General features: G+C 48.4%; 1 protein-coding gene across 2 annotated transcripts in view; it reads right to left on the bottom strand.

Annotated features, from left to right (window-relative positions):
• Positions 1-2,286: 2,286 nt before the first annotated feature.
• DHRS7C (dehydrogenase/reductase (SDR family) member 7C) overlaps positions 2,287-17,414 on the bottom strand; it is an 18,197-nt gene continuing 3,069 nt past the window's right edge. Inside the window, exons 2-6 of one of the 2 annotated variants that reach the window (XM_011933270.1) lie at positions 11,199-11,311; positions 9,521-9,734; positions 6,880-6,972; positions 3,902-4,057; positions 2,287-2,545 (exon numbers count right to left, since the gene is read on the bottom strand). In XM_011933270.1, coding sequence (XP_011788660.1) covers positions 2,337-2,545; positions 3,902-4,057; positions 6,880-6,972; positions 9,521-9,734; positions 11,199-11,311 — 785 coding nt within the window. In that variant the 3' untranslated portion in view covers positions 2,287-2,336. The remainder of the gene's footprint in view (positions 2,546-3,901; positions 4,058-6,879; positions 6,973-9,520; positions 9,735-11,198; positions 11,312-17,414) is intronic. The other variant, XM_011933271.1, reaches the window with a different exon arrangement.

Genomic DNA, 17,414 nt, shown 5'->3' with positions numbered 1-17,414 from the left:
GGAGACACAGTGCCACCTGGTGGCTATTTGTCATATTGCATGGCATTTAATTAATTAATTAATTAATTATTATTTTTTTTACCCCCCCACTATGTTTCAAGATAAGGATTGTGGATTTTCATTCATAGGCCAGTGAGCTACCCCATCCTGAGAGCGCATCAGGGCCTGAGTGGGCGCAGGGACATCTGAAATCACCAGGGAGCATTTAGCCAGAGGGAGGCCAAAGCCCATGGACAGGACATTTAACTGCAGGGTGCTTAGGCTGCCCACCAGGTAGACTGGCCAGGTCCACCCGCAAGTCTCTGACCTCCCTCTGCCAGTTGGCAGGGGATCAGTGGAGCAGAGCCACTTAAACCGGAGAGTCCTTTGTGGTCCGTTGCTCCACGTGGCTTCTTTCGGGGAATCCCAGGTGTCTGCTGTCACCCTGCCTCAGAGTCCTCACTCTCCCAGAATGTGGCTTTCAGTGCCAGTGTGGACGATTCCAGACACAATCCCTTCCTGCTCCCCCTCCATCCCTTTGGGGTGTTCTTGGCCTGGAACTCACCTGTGACCAGGCAGAGCCCTAAAGGGAACAGGTAAGGGCCCTACAGCCTGGATCTGGGTCGTGGCCATGCTCTGCTGACATATCACCCTTGGTGTGTCCCAGGATTGGCTGCTGTGACCCTGGCTCCAGCTGCTCGGGTCCCAAAGCTGGATCCCTACTCTCTGGTCACCAGTTAAGTTTCAGGCCTCTCCCCTTTTGATTGCAGCCCCTACCCACCCTCTATTGGCTTTGTCCTGAGCATCCCAATATACCCTCCACCCACTAACAACAACCTCTCAAAAGACAGTTCCCTTGCAGGCTCCAGGCCTGCTGTGCCTGCCTGCTTCGGTGACCCCCTAAGTTCTGACCTGACATCGTGCCTCCACGGTCGCAGGACGGGACCAGCAGCCTGGTCCTGGGGTAGACTGGGCTCCAGGTGATCAGTGATCCTGGGCATTTTGCTTTCTAAATCAGAATTTACAGATGTGCATATGTGTACCCTATATATGTCGTTTTGTAAATGATTTAGGTTCAGGGAAGAAATTTTTGTCCTCTTTCATCTACAAATATTAGAAAAGCTCGAGTCGTTACAGTATTAGTGCAAAAAGGTACCCTATGCTTTCCGAGTGCCCAAGATTCATTTACTGGTTTTCATTTGTTTTTTTCTTTTTTTGAGACAGCGTCTCGCTCAGTCGCCCAGGCTGGAGTGCAGTGGTGTGATCTCGGCTCACTGCAACCTCTACCTCCTGGGTTCAAGAGATTCTCCTGCCTCAGCCTCCTGAGTAGCTGGGATTATAGGTGCGTGCCACTACACTCGGGGAATTTTTGTGTTTTTAGTAGAGACGGGGTTTCCCTATGCTGGCCAGGCTGGTCTCGAACTCCGACCTCAGGTGATCCGCTCACCTTGACCTCCCAAAGTGCTGGGATTACAGGTGTGAGCCACCGCACCTGGCCTCATTTACTGTTTTGTATAAGAAAAAGGAGACTACGCGAAGTGCCCGCCTCCAAGGAAAGCATGGCGTTTTAAATGCTTTTTGCTTTGAGAATTGAAGGAAAGGCTGAAATAAGGTGGATACCTGGGCAGAGGTTCTCAGCATTTGTTAAAAGCAATGTGGAAGCTAAAATTCGAGCTTAGCTGCGTGGGTGGGGATGGTGGGGGCGGAGGTGCAGGGGAGAGCTGGGGATGAGGTTGGGAGGGGTCTGAGGCCAATGAAATCAGTCTGGAAGGGGCTGATTCTCACACACCCCTAACTCTAGAGCTGCTAGCCACACGTGGCTATTTAAGTTTAAATTAATTATAATTAAATAGAATTACAAATTCAGTGTCTCAGACACAGAGGGCCACGTTTCTAGTGGCCAGTGCTGCCATGGTGGACAACGCAGATTACAGAATATTTCCATCCTCGCAGCACTGTTCTAAAGGGTCGTCAAGTCCTGTCTCGTGGGTGGAGGTGAAGTGGCCAGGTCAGCCTTGTATACAGTGGAGGTGGTTTTCAGACCGAGTTCCTGAGCACATACGCATACAATGTGAGTGTGTGTATGTCGGGGTTAGAGGCATTGCAGCTCGTGTTTCCTGCTGAGTCGTCACCCTACAGAGCAGGGAAGCTTCTGGAAGTGTGCCCTGGGAATGTAGAGAACCCCAGGCTCTGTAGCTTCTGGGCTGGCTCCAGGCCATCCTCACTGTCAAGGGGAGACCTCACACAGATGAGGGGTGGGGCTGCAAGGGCCCCCAGTGCGGAGCACAGGACAGAAGAGCCAGCACCTGCCAGAAAAACCTTTATTTCCAAGGGGAGGCCCATTTGGCCTGCTGCAGTTACCCCTCCTCCGGGACATTGAGCTTCTCCTTCACCCCACAGGCCACCACAGCGAAAAAGAACTCCGGGAAGAAGGTGCGGACGTACACGGCGGCCTTGGGAATGGGGTTGGCCATGAACACCTCTTGCTTCTTCCTCCGCACGGTGCGCATCACCTCCTCCGCCACCTCCACGGGGTGCACGCCGTAGGTCAGCTTCCTGAAAAAGACTGAACGGCCCCAGTGGGGGGTGGGGTTATGGCCTCAGTGGGGAGCCAGCTGGTCAGAGCCCTGCACGTGCACAAAGGCTGGGGGGCGGGAAGCGTGGGCTGTCCCCGGAGTCACAGGTTCCAGGCCTCCTCCGCCACCCGCGGACTGCGGTACTCTGCGGGAGACACTCCACTCTCTGGGCTTCCTTCTGCCTCGTCGTCTATAAGGTGGAGCTGGTTTCCTACCCTGATAATTTCGCAGGGCGATTACGTGTCGGGCAAGGGATGCAAAAGAGGTGAGGATCTAAGAAGGTGCCAGGTGGATTAATGGGCTGTTTGTGACGGTCGTGAAGCTGTGCTTGTCAGGAGCATCCTGGAACCCCTGGCTGCCCCCTATCTTGGATCATCTTGGTTCCTCAAGGTGGAAGCCTTGGGCAAGGTGTAGCGCCTGTACGCTTCGAGTATCCTAGAGTAGTGGCCATAATAAGGTGCACTGATAGATAGAAGGGCTGGTTGCTCTTCCAGAACCTTCAGTCCTCCCAACAACCCTAAGAGGTAGGTATTGCTATTATCCCTCATTTTCTAAAATGAAAATAATAATACTAACAAATAATAATAGCAATACCTACCTCTTAGGGAGGCACGAAGTGATTAAGGGACTTGCTCATGTCCAACCCTCTAATATGTGGCAGAGGCCGGCTTCCAGTGCAGGCTTTTTTTTGACGGAGCGTCGCGCTGTAGCCCAGGCAGGACTGCAGTGGTGCGATGTCGGCTCACTGCAAGCTCCGCCTCCCAGGTTCAAGTGATTCTCCTGCCTCAACCTCCCAAGTAGCTGGGACTACAGGCACGCACCACCATGCCCGGCTAATGTTATGTATTTTCAGTAGAGACGGGGTTTCACCATGTTGGCCAGGATGGTGTCGATTTCCTGACCCCATGGTCCTCCCCCACCTCAGCCTCCCAAAGGGCTGGGATTAACAGGCGTGAGCCACTGCGCCGGGCCCAGGTGGCCTGGCTTTAGATTCTCGGCCTCCACTCTGTGCAGGGGAAAGGGGGAGCAGGAAAATTCTTCAATCCCATGACATCTGGGAAACAGGTCCAGAGACAGGCAGTTGCTTGCCGAGGTGGCAGAGGAAGCTGAGTGGCTGAGCTCAGCGCGCACATGGGCCGTAGGCTGCAGGGAAGATTCTGTCTACTGGGTGCCTCAGGCCTAAAGGTTTGCAGCCCCCGCCCTGCTGTTGGGGGTTGCTGAGCCTCTTCCACTCCCACCCCCAGACTCATGATTCAGGAGTACCCATCTGAAGGTCATTCACCCCCCAGTGACACCGGACTGTTCCCGAGGCCCCCAGGGGCCCCAGCTTCCCTCTGAAGTCTCACATTTCCAAATGGAGGCTTCCCAGTTTCCTTGCTCTGGATACACGTGGTACGACCGGATGAAAGTCGGGCTCACGGTGCTGATGACAACGTCATATTCCTCCACTTCGGCTCGGAGGCAGTCAAAGAAACCCAGGGCTGCGTGCTTGGAGGCAGCGTCTGCAGGAGAAACCATCCAGAGGTGGGTGCAGGACACTCCGGCCCGGCTTCCCGGTGGGCGTATTGGAGGCAGGAGGGCCGACAGACACGTTTCCTGCAAGCGCAGAGCTGAGAGGGTCCTCAAGAATCTGCCCCTCACTTTACTAATGAGGACAGACAGCCCTCGGGAGTGGTGGACATGGAGCTGGAACTGAATCGAGCTTAGCCACTTGCTGGTGGTGTGACCTGACCTTGGGCAAATCACTTTGCCTCTCTGAGGCTCAGTTTTCTTATCTTTAAAATGGGAGTAATATTTCCCTTGCCAAATTACTGTGAAGATCAAATGAGAAAACATACAGAATGCTGGCACCCACATGAATTCCCCTTCCTTCCTGGGAAGGCTGATGCTAAGAAACTTGTCCAGGGTCTGGAGCCAGCTGGTGGCTACAGTGAGCCTGAATCACAGATATCCCCTCTCCCTTCCTGTTTCCCTTTTCCTCAGAGAGCCCGTCCAGGTAATCCACTCACCAAATCCAGTTCAAATCATAGAAGCCATGGGTTGGGCAAAAAAGGATCATTCCAGGAATTCCAAAAAGAAGGGAGTGGACATTGCTTAGAGCTTTGGGAAGTTAGAACCACATCTGGGGTGTGATGCACCCCAACTTCACATTTTAGGGGTGTCAGCCAGAGGCGGAAGGGGCAGAAGGTGGATGTACTGTGGTTCCTGCCACCGTGCCCGGATGCCTTCAACCAGAACCCTTTCCTGGTTTCCCTGACATCTTGACCAGCAAGCTTCCAGTTCTCTCCAATGAGGCTTTTTTTGTTGTTGTTTTTTTGTTTTTTGTTTTTTGTTTTTTTTTTTGAGACGGAGTCTCCCTCTGTCGCCCAGGCTGGAGTGCAGTGGTGCGATCTCGGCTCACTGCAACCTCCATCTCCCAGGTTCAAGCAATTCTCCTGCCTCAGTCTCCTGAGTAGCTGGGTTTACAGGCACACACCACCATGCCCAGCTAATTTTTGTATTTTTAGTAGAGATGGGATTTCACCATGTTGGCCAGACTGGTCTCGAACTCCTGACCTCAGGTGATCTGCCTGTCTTGGCCTGTCAAAGTGCTGGGATCATAGGCATGAGCCACCGTGCCCTGCAGAACCATGCGCTTTAAATGGATGCATAGTGTGGTATGTGAATTACACCTGCCAATGCAAGTGTTAATAAAAAAGGTCTACCAGCTTATTTTTCATTCATCCACCATCTCCTTGATTCCTTCAGTCATTCAACAGTGAAGCCCCTGCTCTGGTGGGTGAGGAGCTGGGGACCCAGAGGTGGACAGAGGCAGCTCTGGCCTCACGGAGTACTCAGTTCATCAGTGGGGCAGATACATGGACAGGTGACTTTCCACGTGGTCTTTTTTCGTTTTGTTTTGAGAGGGAATCTTGCTCTTTTGCCTGGGCTGGAGTACAGTGGCTCGATCTTGGCTCACTGCAACCTCTGCCTCGCGGGCTCAAACAATTCTCCTGCCTCAGCCTCCCGAGTAACTGGGATTACGGGTGCACACCACCATGCCTGGCTAATTTTTGTATTTTTAGTAGAAATGGGTTTCACCATGTTGGCCAGGCTGGTCTCAAACTCCTGACCTCAAGTGATCCACCCGCCTCAGCCTCCCAAAGTGCTGAGATTACAGGTGTGAGCCACTGTGCCTGGCCCCATGTGGCATGGTTGATGCAGGAAAGGGGTCGGTGCTACTCAGGAGGCTGAGGCAGAAGAATTGCTTGAACCTGTGAGGCAGAGGTTGCAGTGAGCCAAGATCTTGCCACTGCACTCCAGCCTGGGCAACAGAGTGAGATTCTGTCTCAAAAAAAAAAAAAAAAAAGAAGAAGAAGAAGAGGAAATTTGGACATACAAGGAGGCAACAGACATGCACATGCACAGAGGAAAGACTGTGTGGGGACACAGCAAGAAGGCAGCTATCTGTAAGCCGGTGAGGGGTTCCAGAGAAAACCAACCCTGCTGACACTTTGATCATGGACTTCCAGCCTCCAGAATAAAAAAACAAATTTCTGTTGTGTAAGCCCCAGCCTTGGTATTTTGTTATGGCAGCCTGAGCAAATTCATATGGGGACATACTCATTTTTTCCCTCCCTTCTTCCCTTCTACTCTTGTACCCATCAAACATTTACTGAGCCCCTAATTTGCACATGGTAGTGTGGGCCACGAAGAAATGTATATGGCATGTTCCCTGCCTCTTAGAACTAGCTCATCAGATGTGGAAATGGCTCCAGAATTTTTCCAGCTAAATCCCAGGAACATACACCTAGAAGTCCTCACCCCTTGAAGTTTTGAAAGGCAGCTCACTTTTGGAGCTGCCCCCACCCTGAATTCTGCCCCTTTCTGTTTTTCCTGGTTCCTTCCTCAGAAGGTCTCCATTGCCCTCCCATTTTGTGATGTGTACCCATCCTTCTCTTTCCCAATGGTAATCCTCCCTGACCTTCAAGGGCATCTTTATGGAGGAAGGGGCATTGGAGCTATGACCGTGCATCTTTGTCAGGAGCGTGATCTTCACCTGGCATTGTCAGGTTCACCTAGTGCATGTCCTGCCCACATAGGAGACTGGGAGCTTCGCAGACAGAGGGAGCTTATCTTTAATATCTCAGCATCTCCCATAGCCACTTGCATGCTGTAGGCGCTCAAAAAATAGGAACCATAGGGATGAAAGAAAACCCAGCAGATGGTGTCATCCTTGGACCCTTTCCCCTGTGACCATCTGCCTAGTCTTAGACATAACAGCTCCTGCCTTATACCATAAGACACACAACAGAAGATTCGTATTTTTATCTTAGCAACTTACAAGCTGTATGGAACGGGATTCCAAACTTCCCTTGGATGTTATTCACTAACACGATTTGGCCTGTTCTCCGGGAGATCATGTTGGGAAGCAGGGCTGGAAAACACAGGACAAAGAGTCATGGTTAAAACTTTGCGACCGAGCTAGGCAGCAGCTGGCAGACCCCTCCCCCGGCTCCCCTTCATCATGGGGCTCCGCTCCCTCTGTGGTAATCAGATTGCAGCAGGGCAGAGATGGAATGAACCCTGCAATGGTTTATCCAGCGTTCCCAAAGCGTGGGCTGGTGAATTGCTGGGTGATTTTAAATTGGTGCTTTCCCACCAATGTGCATTTAGTGACACTGATTTCTTTTTATTGAAGGCGTGTTTATATTTATTGTATTTTCCTCTCGACTTTTGTTTAGATGCACGGGGAACACGTGCAGATTTGTTACATGGGTATATTGCACTCAGGTAGTGCGTGTGGTACCCAATAGAATAGAACAGACGCCGATCTCAGTAGTGAGAAAGTCATTCCTGTTTCAATTCTCCTACTATGGCCTCCAGAAGGAAGAAGGAAGTCTCATGATGGTTCTAGTACGTCTTTAACGCCTCTCTTGCACGTGCTAATCTTTTAACAAAGAGAGGGAAGATTCTGACGTTCTCAGGCTACCTTGGGAGAACTTACTTTGTTTAATTTTCAGGTTGCCCTTTATTTATTGAGAATGAAAGAGGTTTTAAATTTGTGTTGGTTTTATACAGATTTCCTCCTCAAGTGAATTTAATTTGAAAATGAGAAAATTCAGAGAAAGGTATTACATTAATAATAGTACAGGCGGAATGGGGATATGGCAAAAAGTGAAAAGACAGTACTCAGAGAGTCAACTTTCAGAATGATCTGTGAAACCCAGCACCTCGATGTTAAAAATGGACAAACTGTTGGGCCAGGCGCGGTGGCTCATGCCTGTAATCCCAGCACTTTGAGAGGTTGAGGCGGGTGGATCACGAGGTCAGGAGATGGAGACCATCCTGGCTAACATGGTGAAACCCTGTCTCTACTAAAAGAATACAAAAAATTAGCCGGGCGTGGTGGCAGGTGCCTATAGTCCCAGCTACTCAGGAGGCCGAGGCAGGAGAATCACTTGAACACGGGAGGTGGGCCCGGGAGGTGGAAGTTGCAGTGAGCTGAGATCACGCCACTGCATTCCAGCCTGGGAAACAGAGCGAGACTCCGTCTTGAAAAAAAAAAAAAGAAAAGAAAAGAAACAACAAAAACAAAAACAAGATGGACAAACTGAAGTCCAGAGCTAGGGACTAGACCCAGGGTCCTTAGTGAGGGCTCACCAGGAAGAGAAACCACTTCTGGCCCTTTTCCACTCCACTGTCTTTGTTCATTGCTTTGATGCCAGTGAACAGTCTCTGCTAAAGGTTGATAGACACACTTGTGCTGGCCTGTTTGCTGTGTCCACAGGGACCGGACTGGAGGAAACTGTTATCTCTGGGACACCATTCTAGAAGCTCTGGAAAGTCATCTTTCTGCCCCAAATGCTTCTTTCTCTTCATCTGTCTTAGTACTCGGAATCCTATTGTTAGAGGTGCCCAGCATGGGAGCTGGTTGTAGAGATGGTAGTGGCAAGATCATGCTAGATCTTAGACCTTGCCAGGACACCCAACTCCCTAAATGGAGGCGTTCTCCACATTACATTCCCCCTGCTGCTTTGATAAACTTTTATTTTTTTGGAGAGCAGGGGCTTCAACTTTTCTTTCTTTTAGACGGAGTCTCAGCCTGTCACCCAAGCTGGAGTGCAATGGCGTGATCTCGGCTCACTGCAACCTCAGCCTCCTGGGTTCAAACGATCCTCCTGCCTCAGCCTCCTGAGTAGCTGGGATTACAGGCGCCCACCACGATGCCTGGCTAACTTTTGTATTTTTAGTAGAGACAGGGTTTCACCATGTTGGCCAGGCTGGTCTCGAACTTCTGACCTCATGATCTGTCAACTTTTCATTCTACTCTGTAGTCATTTCCAGCCCCATTTCCCAGGCTTCAGACCGGCGTTTGAACTTGGTGGTGAGAAATCTGCACCTGGGTGTCTCCTAGGCCCCTCAGACAGGCTCACATAGGAATTACCATCTTATTCATTAAAGGGAGACAGCCTCCTGCCTTCCCTGTTTCTGTGAAGGGATTGACAGAATACTGGGTCTCTTGTAATTTGGTAATAAGTCCTTCTTCTTCTTCATTTCTGAGGACAGAATCTTTACCTTTGACCAACTGTCATGGTTAGAAGCAGATCAACCGCAAGGTTGATACAGCAGAATGTACACAGTTGTTGAGACAATTGTTGGAGGATGAGACAATTGTTCAGAGACATCGAATTGGAGGGAAGCCAGGGATGTAAGGAGAGAGAAATAAAAGGGCAAAGCTTAGGGGAGGAGATGGGTTTCACAGAGAGGGTGGTTGAAATATGCCAATCAGATACTTCCTGGGTTCCTTTTCCTACATAAACATTGAAAATGGGAATGCTGAAAGCTTTCACCCAATAGGTAGGGAATTTTCTAAGGGGACTGGAGAATTCCATATAGAATAGGATGACTGTCTGGCTATTTAACAGAGCCCTCTGTAGAATCTGGTGGCCCAGATACCCATGGGAAAGTCAAACTCACGAGACCTTTCGTCAGTGTGATGGGGCCAAAGTAATTGGCATCCATGATCTTTTTGTCGAGCTCCAGAGAAATCTTATGGGCAGGCCCCTTCACCTTCATGCTGGCATTGTTGATGAGGATGTCCACACAGCCATAGCAATCCAGGACTTCTTTTGCCACATCTGGGACGCAGCTGATGTCTGAGAGGTCCAACAGGACCAGCTTTGGGGTGAATGTCTGCTGAACCAATGACAGAGTCAGGTTATGTGGGATCTCCTCCCTCTTGAAGACCTTGGGAGCCCTCGATCTAAAAGCCACCCATTTTGAAATTCAAAGATCATGAAATGACTGAAAAAAAAAAAAAAAAAAAGACGAAGAAGCAGAAATGATTCTGGGATGGAGGATATTGCCAGAGAATTCATTCTTGGGGACCAGGGCAAAACCAACAAATCTTGATGTGAATATGCAGCAATAAGTCTAAACTCTTGGCCAAGGTTCCAGAACTGATAAATGAATATCGCCCTTTGCAGCAGTCCCTTTGCAGGTTTGCACTGACTCCAGGGGTGACATCATTACTTTTAACAGTTCTGAGCTCCTTTGTGGAAATTGCTTTTCAACCTGGCTTGCAAGTTGCAAAATAAATAAATAAATAAATCCATCACAGGACTTTATAGCCACATTTTAAAAAACTAAAATCATACACTCAACACAATATTTTTGAAACATCTGCTTACTAAGTGCGGGGCATTGTGTTTAGCCAGACACTTGCTGCATTGACTCTGTTGATCCAGGGATGTGTAGGAGGGTGGACAGATGGGAAAACTGATGACACCGAGTGGTAAATGCAATCCCAGTGTTTGACAAAGACTAGTCCTGAGATATGCCCTTGAAGAGAGGGTTCCGTGGTCAGAATTGTTTGGGAAACACAGACTGTTCTCCAAGTTCTTCTTGGAGATACACAGTGCATATTGGCATATGAAAGGCTCTGAAAAGTCCTGCAGTGAAGAAACTGGACAAGCTTAGCTTAACTCACTGTTTCTCACACAACTGACCGCAAACCCTCGCTTTTACCCAGTGCCTAATCACATCCCTGGAAACACACTTTGGGGCATTCTGTGTTGTCCTGTTTGATTCATCTCCTCAAATATCAGACTTATCCCTGAATTACTTTGAGCTATTCCTAACCACCAAATGCAACCTCAAAGGTAAAGATTCGAAAAAAGTATCCTGAAGGGAGCTCCAAAGACCAATGATCCAAAGATCAATGCAGTTTGGAAACTGCAGCCTCATTGAAAGAAGTGTTCACTTTCTGGGAGACTTCTTGGGAAGGGATCTCATTTATCTGATTTCTTTGATGGAGATGTCAGTTAAGGTATTAAAAAAAGAAAATGACTGTGTTTGTAATCACAGCCCATACCTGCAACATCCTCTGTCTTCTGGATCCTTCTCGAGTTTGAGTTATATAGGGTCAGGGCAAGGGGCTGTGGCTACAGAACATGATTTTGTCATGGTGGGTAGTCAAAACAAGTCAACCCCTTATGAATGGCAAACGTGACCCTATGCCAAGGTCATTGGGTTCATTGCCTCACATTCCCCAAAGCAATCACCAAGTTTCCTCCATTTGGTCCAAGAGCTGGTCCTGAATGATCAATGGAGGCTGAGAGTGCCCAGGAGTTACCCACGCTGCCTGCTAGAAGACCTTACCTTGCTGGGGTCAGCCACACTGATCAAGGCATCATATAGGTTCTCCAACCTCTCCCAGTTCTTTCCACATAGCACCAGCCTTGCCCCACCTGTGTGGAACACCCGAGCACACTCTGTGGGGAAGAAGGAAACAGGGCAGGGCACACTGTGTGGATGGAGCCGCTGACAATGAACCCCCTCTCTTGGGAACCCATGAATTCAAAAAACTCAGAAGCCTTAGCACCACGGGGTCCTTTAAGGGTCACTTCATTCAACTCCCTCCCCGGGCTGGAATTTTTGTCATTTCAGCCTCCACTTAGTTGCTTCCGTGAAAGGGAGCTCATGATGGAGTTAGACAATGCCTCCTTTGTTAGAAAGTTCTGATTATTGGAAATTCTTCCTTACACTGAACAGAAAGATGAACCTGCCGACCTGGCCCCCCAGCCCTGGAGATATCTCAATCTGAAGATAAAGGAGACACACCACCATGTTTTTTCAAATCAAACGTCACCAGTTTCCTCCACATTTTCTCTGGGGATAATACCAAGGTTCTTTGTATTTAAAAGTAAACCTACTTTCTGTCTAATTAATTTTCCTCTGGACTGATTCCCAACTCACCCAATGTAGCACTTTCTCAACTGAGTGTTAGCTGGTAGACAAACAGAATTCTTGTGTAGCAATACTAACGGTACTTAAAAGCAATAGAAGCTCACAGATTTGGAGAGTTTCCTTGCTGTAGGAACTGTTGAAATATATGTACATATCTCTTGCATATCTCTCTAGTTCATTTAATACTCACAATAACCTTGTGAGATAGTATCTTTAGGTTGGGTTCTCAGGAAGCAGACTCTGAGTCAAGGATTTGGGTGGCCAGGATTTACTGAGGGCCTGCTCTTCAGAGACAGCCTACTGGGGAGGGAAGTCATGGAGGAGGGGGCAGGAGAGGATGTGGTCTCAGGAAAGTCTAGCTTTGGCTTGATCCAAGGAAGACTCTGGAGTCTGAACTCTATTGCACAGCTGGAGGCAAGAGGGTCAGCCTTTGTACAGTGTCACTCACTGATGTGGGCTGCCCTCTCTCGGGGTACGTGCATAGGCTGTGTAACTCCTAGGCAGGGCAGCGTCCACTGGCAGAAGACAAGTCTTTGGGAAAGGAGGTATCTGCACGCCATTTGCAATCTGCACGCCATTTGCAATCTGCACGCCATTTGCAGCCAGCATTTACAGTGCCTGGGAAATGGATGAGCTGACCAAGTACAGGGATCTGGAAGAGGCACCAACAGCACCGACTCCAGGGAAGAACCTATTATTGTCTCATTTACACCGTGAAGTGGTGGACTCAGACTGGCTGGAATATGGAAGGGCAGCCTGGCAGCCTGGTGCCCAGGGGAGGCTGGATATCCCGAGTGCCGTGGCTCCAAGCGAATTCAGGGCTGCGTGATTTTCTCCAGCAGGGCCCAGAGCCTGCTGCAGGTGGAGAGAAGGGACCAGTTGGACAGGACTGTTGGTCGGGGCTTGGTAAGGGGCATGATGGGCAGGGAAGTTGTGGTATCGGAGAGATGGAGGAATTGAGGTCCTGGACTATGAAGTCTAAATCAGGTGGGAGCAGGAGTGAAGGCAGAAAAGGCCAAGAGAGGACCCAAGAAGAGAGTTGTGGGGATAAGAGGTCTCCATGAGGCCTGAAAACAGGTGTACTGGGAATCCCTGAGAGAGCTGGGAGGATGGTGCTGAGAGAGCTCAGTCTGCTGACGGAGGGAAACCCGAATCCAGAAGTAACTGGGTTGACAATGTCACCTTGAATTGTTAGGGCTGCAGAGAAGGGAAGATTCCTCTCAATGTAGGTTTTTTTTAATACAGCTCATGATGAGTCTGGATGACAAAATCCAATAAAGATGTCAATCTGTCTCCAAGTTAAATTTATCCGGTAAATCAGGATTCCAACAGGTCTTGGGAAATGACAGAAAAGTCTACACGTTATATGGCATATTTTGCACACTTTAATTGGAATACTCTATGAAGGAAGGCAAAGAACATTTCGAAAAACAGTTGTTAAAATATATTGTAAAACTACAGAAATTAAAGAGTCAGCCGTTCAAGTCTAGATAGAAATATTGACAATAAATAGAGTCAGGTATTGAGGAGAATTTAGTGTACGATAAAGTTAACATGTTGAATCAATGGGAAAAGGATGTATTACATAAAGAATGGGGGCTGGGAGTGGTGGCTCATGCCTGTAATCCCATCACTTTGGGAGGCGGAGGTGGGCAGATCACTTGAGGTCAGGAGATTGAGACCAGCCTGGCCAACATGGCGAAACCTCGTCTCTACTAAAAATTCAAAAATTTAATCCCAGCTACTTGGGTGGCTGAGGTAAGAGAATCTGTTGAACTCAGCAGATGGAGGCTGCAGTGAACTGAGATCACGCCACTTCACTCCAGCCTGGGCAACAGAGTGAGACTCTGTTTAAAAAAAAGGGGGGGGGGGTGGTATTTGAATCCCTGTTTGGGAGGGAAAAAAAGCTGGATGCATTACACCAAAATATACTAAATAGTGAAATATAAAAACAGAACCAAAACAGAACTAGAAGAAGGTAGAGATGAATATATACCCTTGCATTGGGGAGGGCTCCTAAGCATCCATTGAAGGAAAAAAAATCCTAACAGAAATGATTTATGGATTGTACCCTTTTAAAAAAAACCTTCTTGGCTGGGTGTGGTGGCTCACGCCTCTAATCCCAGCACTTTGGGAGGCCGAGGCAGGTGGATCACGAGGTCAAGAGATCGAGACCATCCTGGCTAACATGGTGAGACCCCCCGTCTCTACTAAAAATACAAAAAAATTAGCCAGGCGTGGTGGCGGGTGCCTGTCGTCCCAGCTACTTGGGAAGCTGAGGCAGGAGAGTGGCGTGAACCCGGGAGGTGGAGCTTGCAGTGAGCTGAGATTGCACCACTGCACTCCAGCCAGTGGAGACAAAAAAAAAAAAAAAACACAAAACCAGAAAAACAGAGAAACAAAACAAAACAAAAACCTTCTTACAGAAAAAAAGAAAGAAAGAAAGAAAAACACCCACAAATAAAGGACAAGACAAATTTAGAAAAAGTGTTTATAATCTATATGTCAGAAAAGGGTTAATTTGATATATGAAAAAACTCTTACAAATCAATTAGAAAAAAGATAAAGATGCTAATAAAGAAATTGGTTAAGGAGATGAGTAAGCAATTCACAAAAAATGTATCAAGACACAGAAGATGAATGAATATCAGTAATACCTAAATGCAAACTAAAACATAGGACGGTTCCCTGCTGCCAGGAGCCAAGCTTCATGTCTTATGGGCAAGATCCCGGGCCGAGCCAATGCCCTGAGGGCAGAGGAAAGGAAAGCCGGGATCAGGGGTGGCCTGTGGAGCCAAGGAAGTCACAGCCATCAATGGCCAGCGTAAGTCATGAGTTGGTTGAGAGCTCATCTGAAGTCTGCCCAAGAAGACCTCTCAGCAGGTCAGTGGAACTCCAGAGGACAGGGTTGGTGGGGAGTAGACTGCCCGGGAACCAGGGGGTGTGGAGGGACTGAGCAAGTGGAGAAAAAACCCACATCTCCCATTCCACAGAAATAAATAATCCTAGGGAGGCCTCTGAAAGGCGCATAAAAGTGCCCACAAGAGAAAGATTCAGACCCAGTTTTAAACAGAGACCAGGCCGATGGACCTTGAAGCCATCTTATAGCGCTGTCAGTCAGGTGAGAGTTTTTCTTGCTCTCCTGTCTTGCCTCCTTCCAGTCCCTGAGGCCCTAGAAGCCTAAGAAACAGCAAGAAGCTTCCCTCCAAGACTTGCACTAGCTGTGGGGAGGAGCAGAGAGGAGGAAAGAAAGTTCGAATTCAATGAAAATGGCCATGTTATCAGGTGTTAAACTGGGCATCCCAATTCCCAAATCAATGCTCTCTTTCGGAACCCACCATGACCAAAGGATTTTGCACAATCTAGTAGTAATCAGAGGCCAGGTGTGGTGGCTCACACCTGTAATCCCAGTACTTTGGGAGGCCAAGGCGGGTGGATTACCTGAGGTCTGGAGTTTGTGACCAGCCTGGCTAACACGGTGAAACCGCTTTTTAGTAAAAAAACAAAAAAAAAAAAAAAAAAATTAGCCAGGTGTGGTAGTATGCGCCTGTAATCCCAGCTACTCGGGAGGCTGAGGCAGGAGAATCGCTGGAACCCGGGAGGCAGAGGTTGCAGTGAGCCGAGATCGCGCCATTGCACTCCAGTCTGGACAACAAGAGCAACAGCAAAACTCCGTCTCAAAAAAAAAAAAAAAGTAATCAGAAAAGTCAGGAAGCACCTGATTTTTTTTTCTCACGCTGCAGAGGAAGGACTCTCCCCTCTGAATAAATTTGAGGTGGACTGTCTCACGACACCCTTGGTTCTTGCTTGCTCATGACGGGTTACTCACATAAGCATCCCCCTGAAAGGAAAGGAAGGATGCATTCGCACAGGGTGTCCCCAAGCATGTGGGGTTCTAGGTGTATTTTGTGTTCTTTTTACTTAAAAAAAATTCTTTTCAATACATATGGCTTTTAAAACAGAATTCACTAAGAGAAACTTCCGTGGGCAGCAGAAAGTCTAGCCTTCCTCCATTTCAGCTGTCATTCTGGAGCGGAATGAAGGTTGGATTTTACAAATGAGACAAGTGAGGTTCAATGGGTTGAAATGAATCACCTGGAGTCTGGCCAGCAGGGAAGCCAGGATGTGAACCCCACAGGAGTCTGGCATCCAGGTGGTGAGTAACGCATTTTCCACACTACGCTCCTCTTGGCCAATGCCCACTGCTGAGAAAGGGACACCTTGAGGGTGAGGGTGCATTTGCACGCCTCGCTCCCTCCCTCGCGTGATGATGAGCTTTTTTTTTTTTTTTTGAGACGGAGTTTCATTCTTGTTGCCCAGGCTGGAGTGCCATGGCGTAATCTCGGCTCACTGCAACCTCTGCCTCCCGGGTCCAAGTGATTCTCCCGCCTCAGCCTCCCGAGTAGCTGGGATTGCAGGTGCCTGCCACTACGTCTGGCTAATTTTTGTATTTTTAGTAGAGACAGGGTTTCCCCATGTTGGTCAGGGTGGTCTCGAACTCCTGACCTTAGGTCCTCTGCCTGTTTCGGTCTCCCAAAGTGCTGGGATTACAGGCCTGAGCCACCGCACCTGACCAGAGCATTATTTGCAGCAGGGCACTGGAGTAGGTGAGGGGCCTGCGAGCAGGAGCCAGATCAAATCTCTGGCATTGGCCTTATTAGAACAGACAGCTGGGAGCATTCTTCCCCATCACGCCATTTCCCTTCTCCACTAACACGTTGCCTTGCCCAGGTGTGCCTGGGAGGCTGGAGCCCAGCGGCGTGCTCAGTGCCTCAGTGCTGCTGCAGCCAAGCCTAGAGGCACGGCTCCCAAAGAAGTCATTTCTGCTGAAACCAGGTCTTTGGTATACCCGAGTGTCCTTATTTCTATTCTTTTATCAGCTCAGCACGTATCTCGCATTGAGCACTTTGGTACCAGGCTTTTTCTTTTTCATGCAATAAACATAAATTGAGCCCTTCTTTCTGTATTTCATCAATCTAAGATGCCATCGATGATGAGCTGTTGCCTGATTTCAGAGATAATAAATGACTTTTAATTTTAATTTTAATTTTTCTGGGGACAGGATCTCACTCTGTCGCCCAGACTGGAGTGCTGTGGTGTGATTTCAGCTCACTGCAACCTCCGCCTCCCGGGTTCCAACGATCCTCCCACTGAGTAGCTGAGAATGCAGGCGCATGTTACCACACCCGGCTAAGTTTTACATTTTCTGTAGATATGGGGGTCTTATTATGTTGCCCAGGCTGGTCTTGAACTCCTGAGTTCAAGCGATTCAGCTACCTCAGCCTCCCAAAAGTGCTGGGATTACAGGTTTGAGCCACAGCGACATTTTAAAGGGTGGCCTATGGGGATTGTAAGATGCTATGGATTGAAAGACAATCAGTCTGATTTCAGAAATGTTAAAAGGAGAGAAACTGTGCCTTTGAGGTGACAACACACAGGCAGGGCTGACGTTCAGCTGTACCCTCTGAAGCAGCTCAGGTGCAGGGGTTGGGTATTCTGAAAGTCATTCTTTTTTCAAATTAATTAATCAACCAATTATTAATTAATTAAAATAAATTGATTATTAATTAAAATAAAGCGATTAATCAAAATAATTTGATTAATTAAATTAATTAATTAAAATAAATA

Source organism: Colobus angolensis, unplaced genomic scaffold (assembly GCF_000951035.1).
Source record: "Colobus angolensis palliatus isolate OR3802 unplaced genomic scaffold, Cang.pa_1.0 Scaffold125, whole genome shotgun sequence".
NCBI classification, from domain to species: Eukaryota; Metazoa; Chordata; class Mammalia; order Primates; family Cercopithecidae; genus Colobus; species Colobus angolensis.
This window is presented reverse-complemented; position numbering and strand designations above follow the sequence as displayed.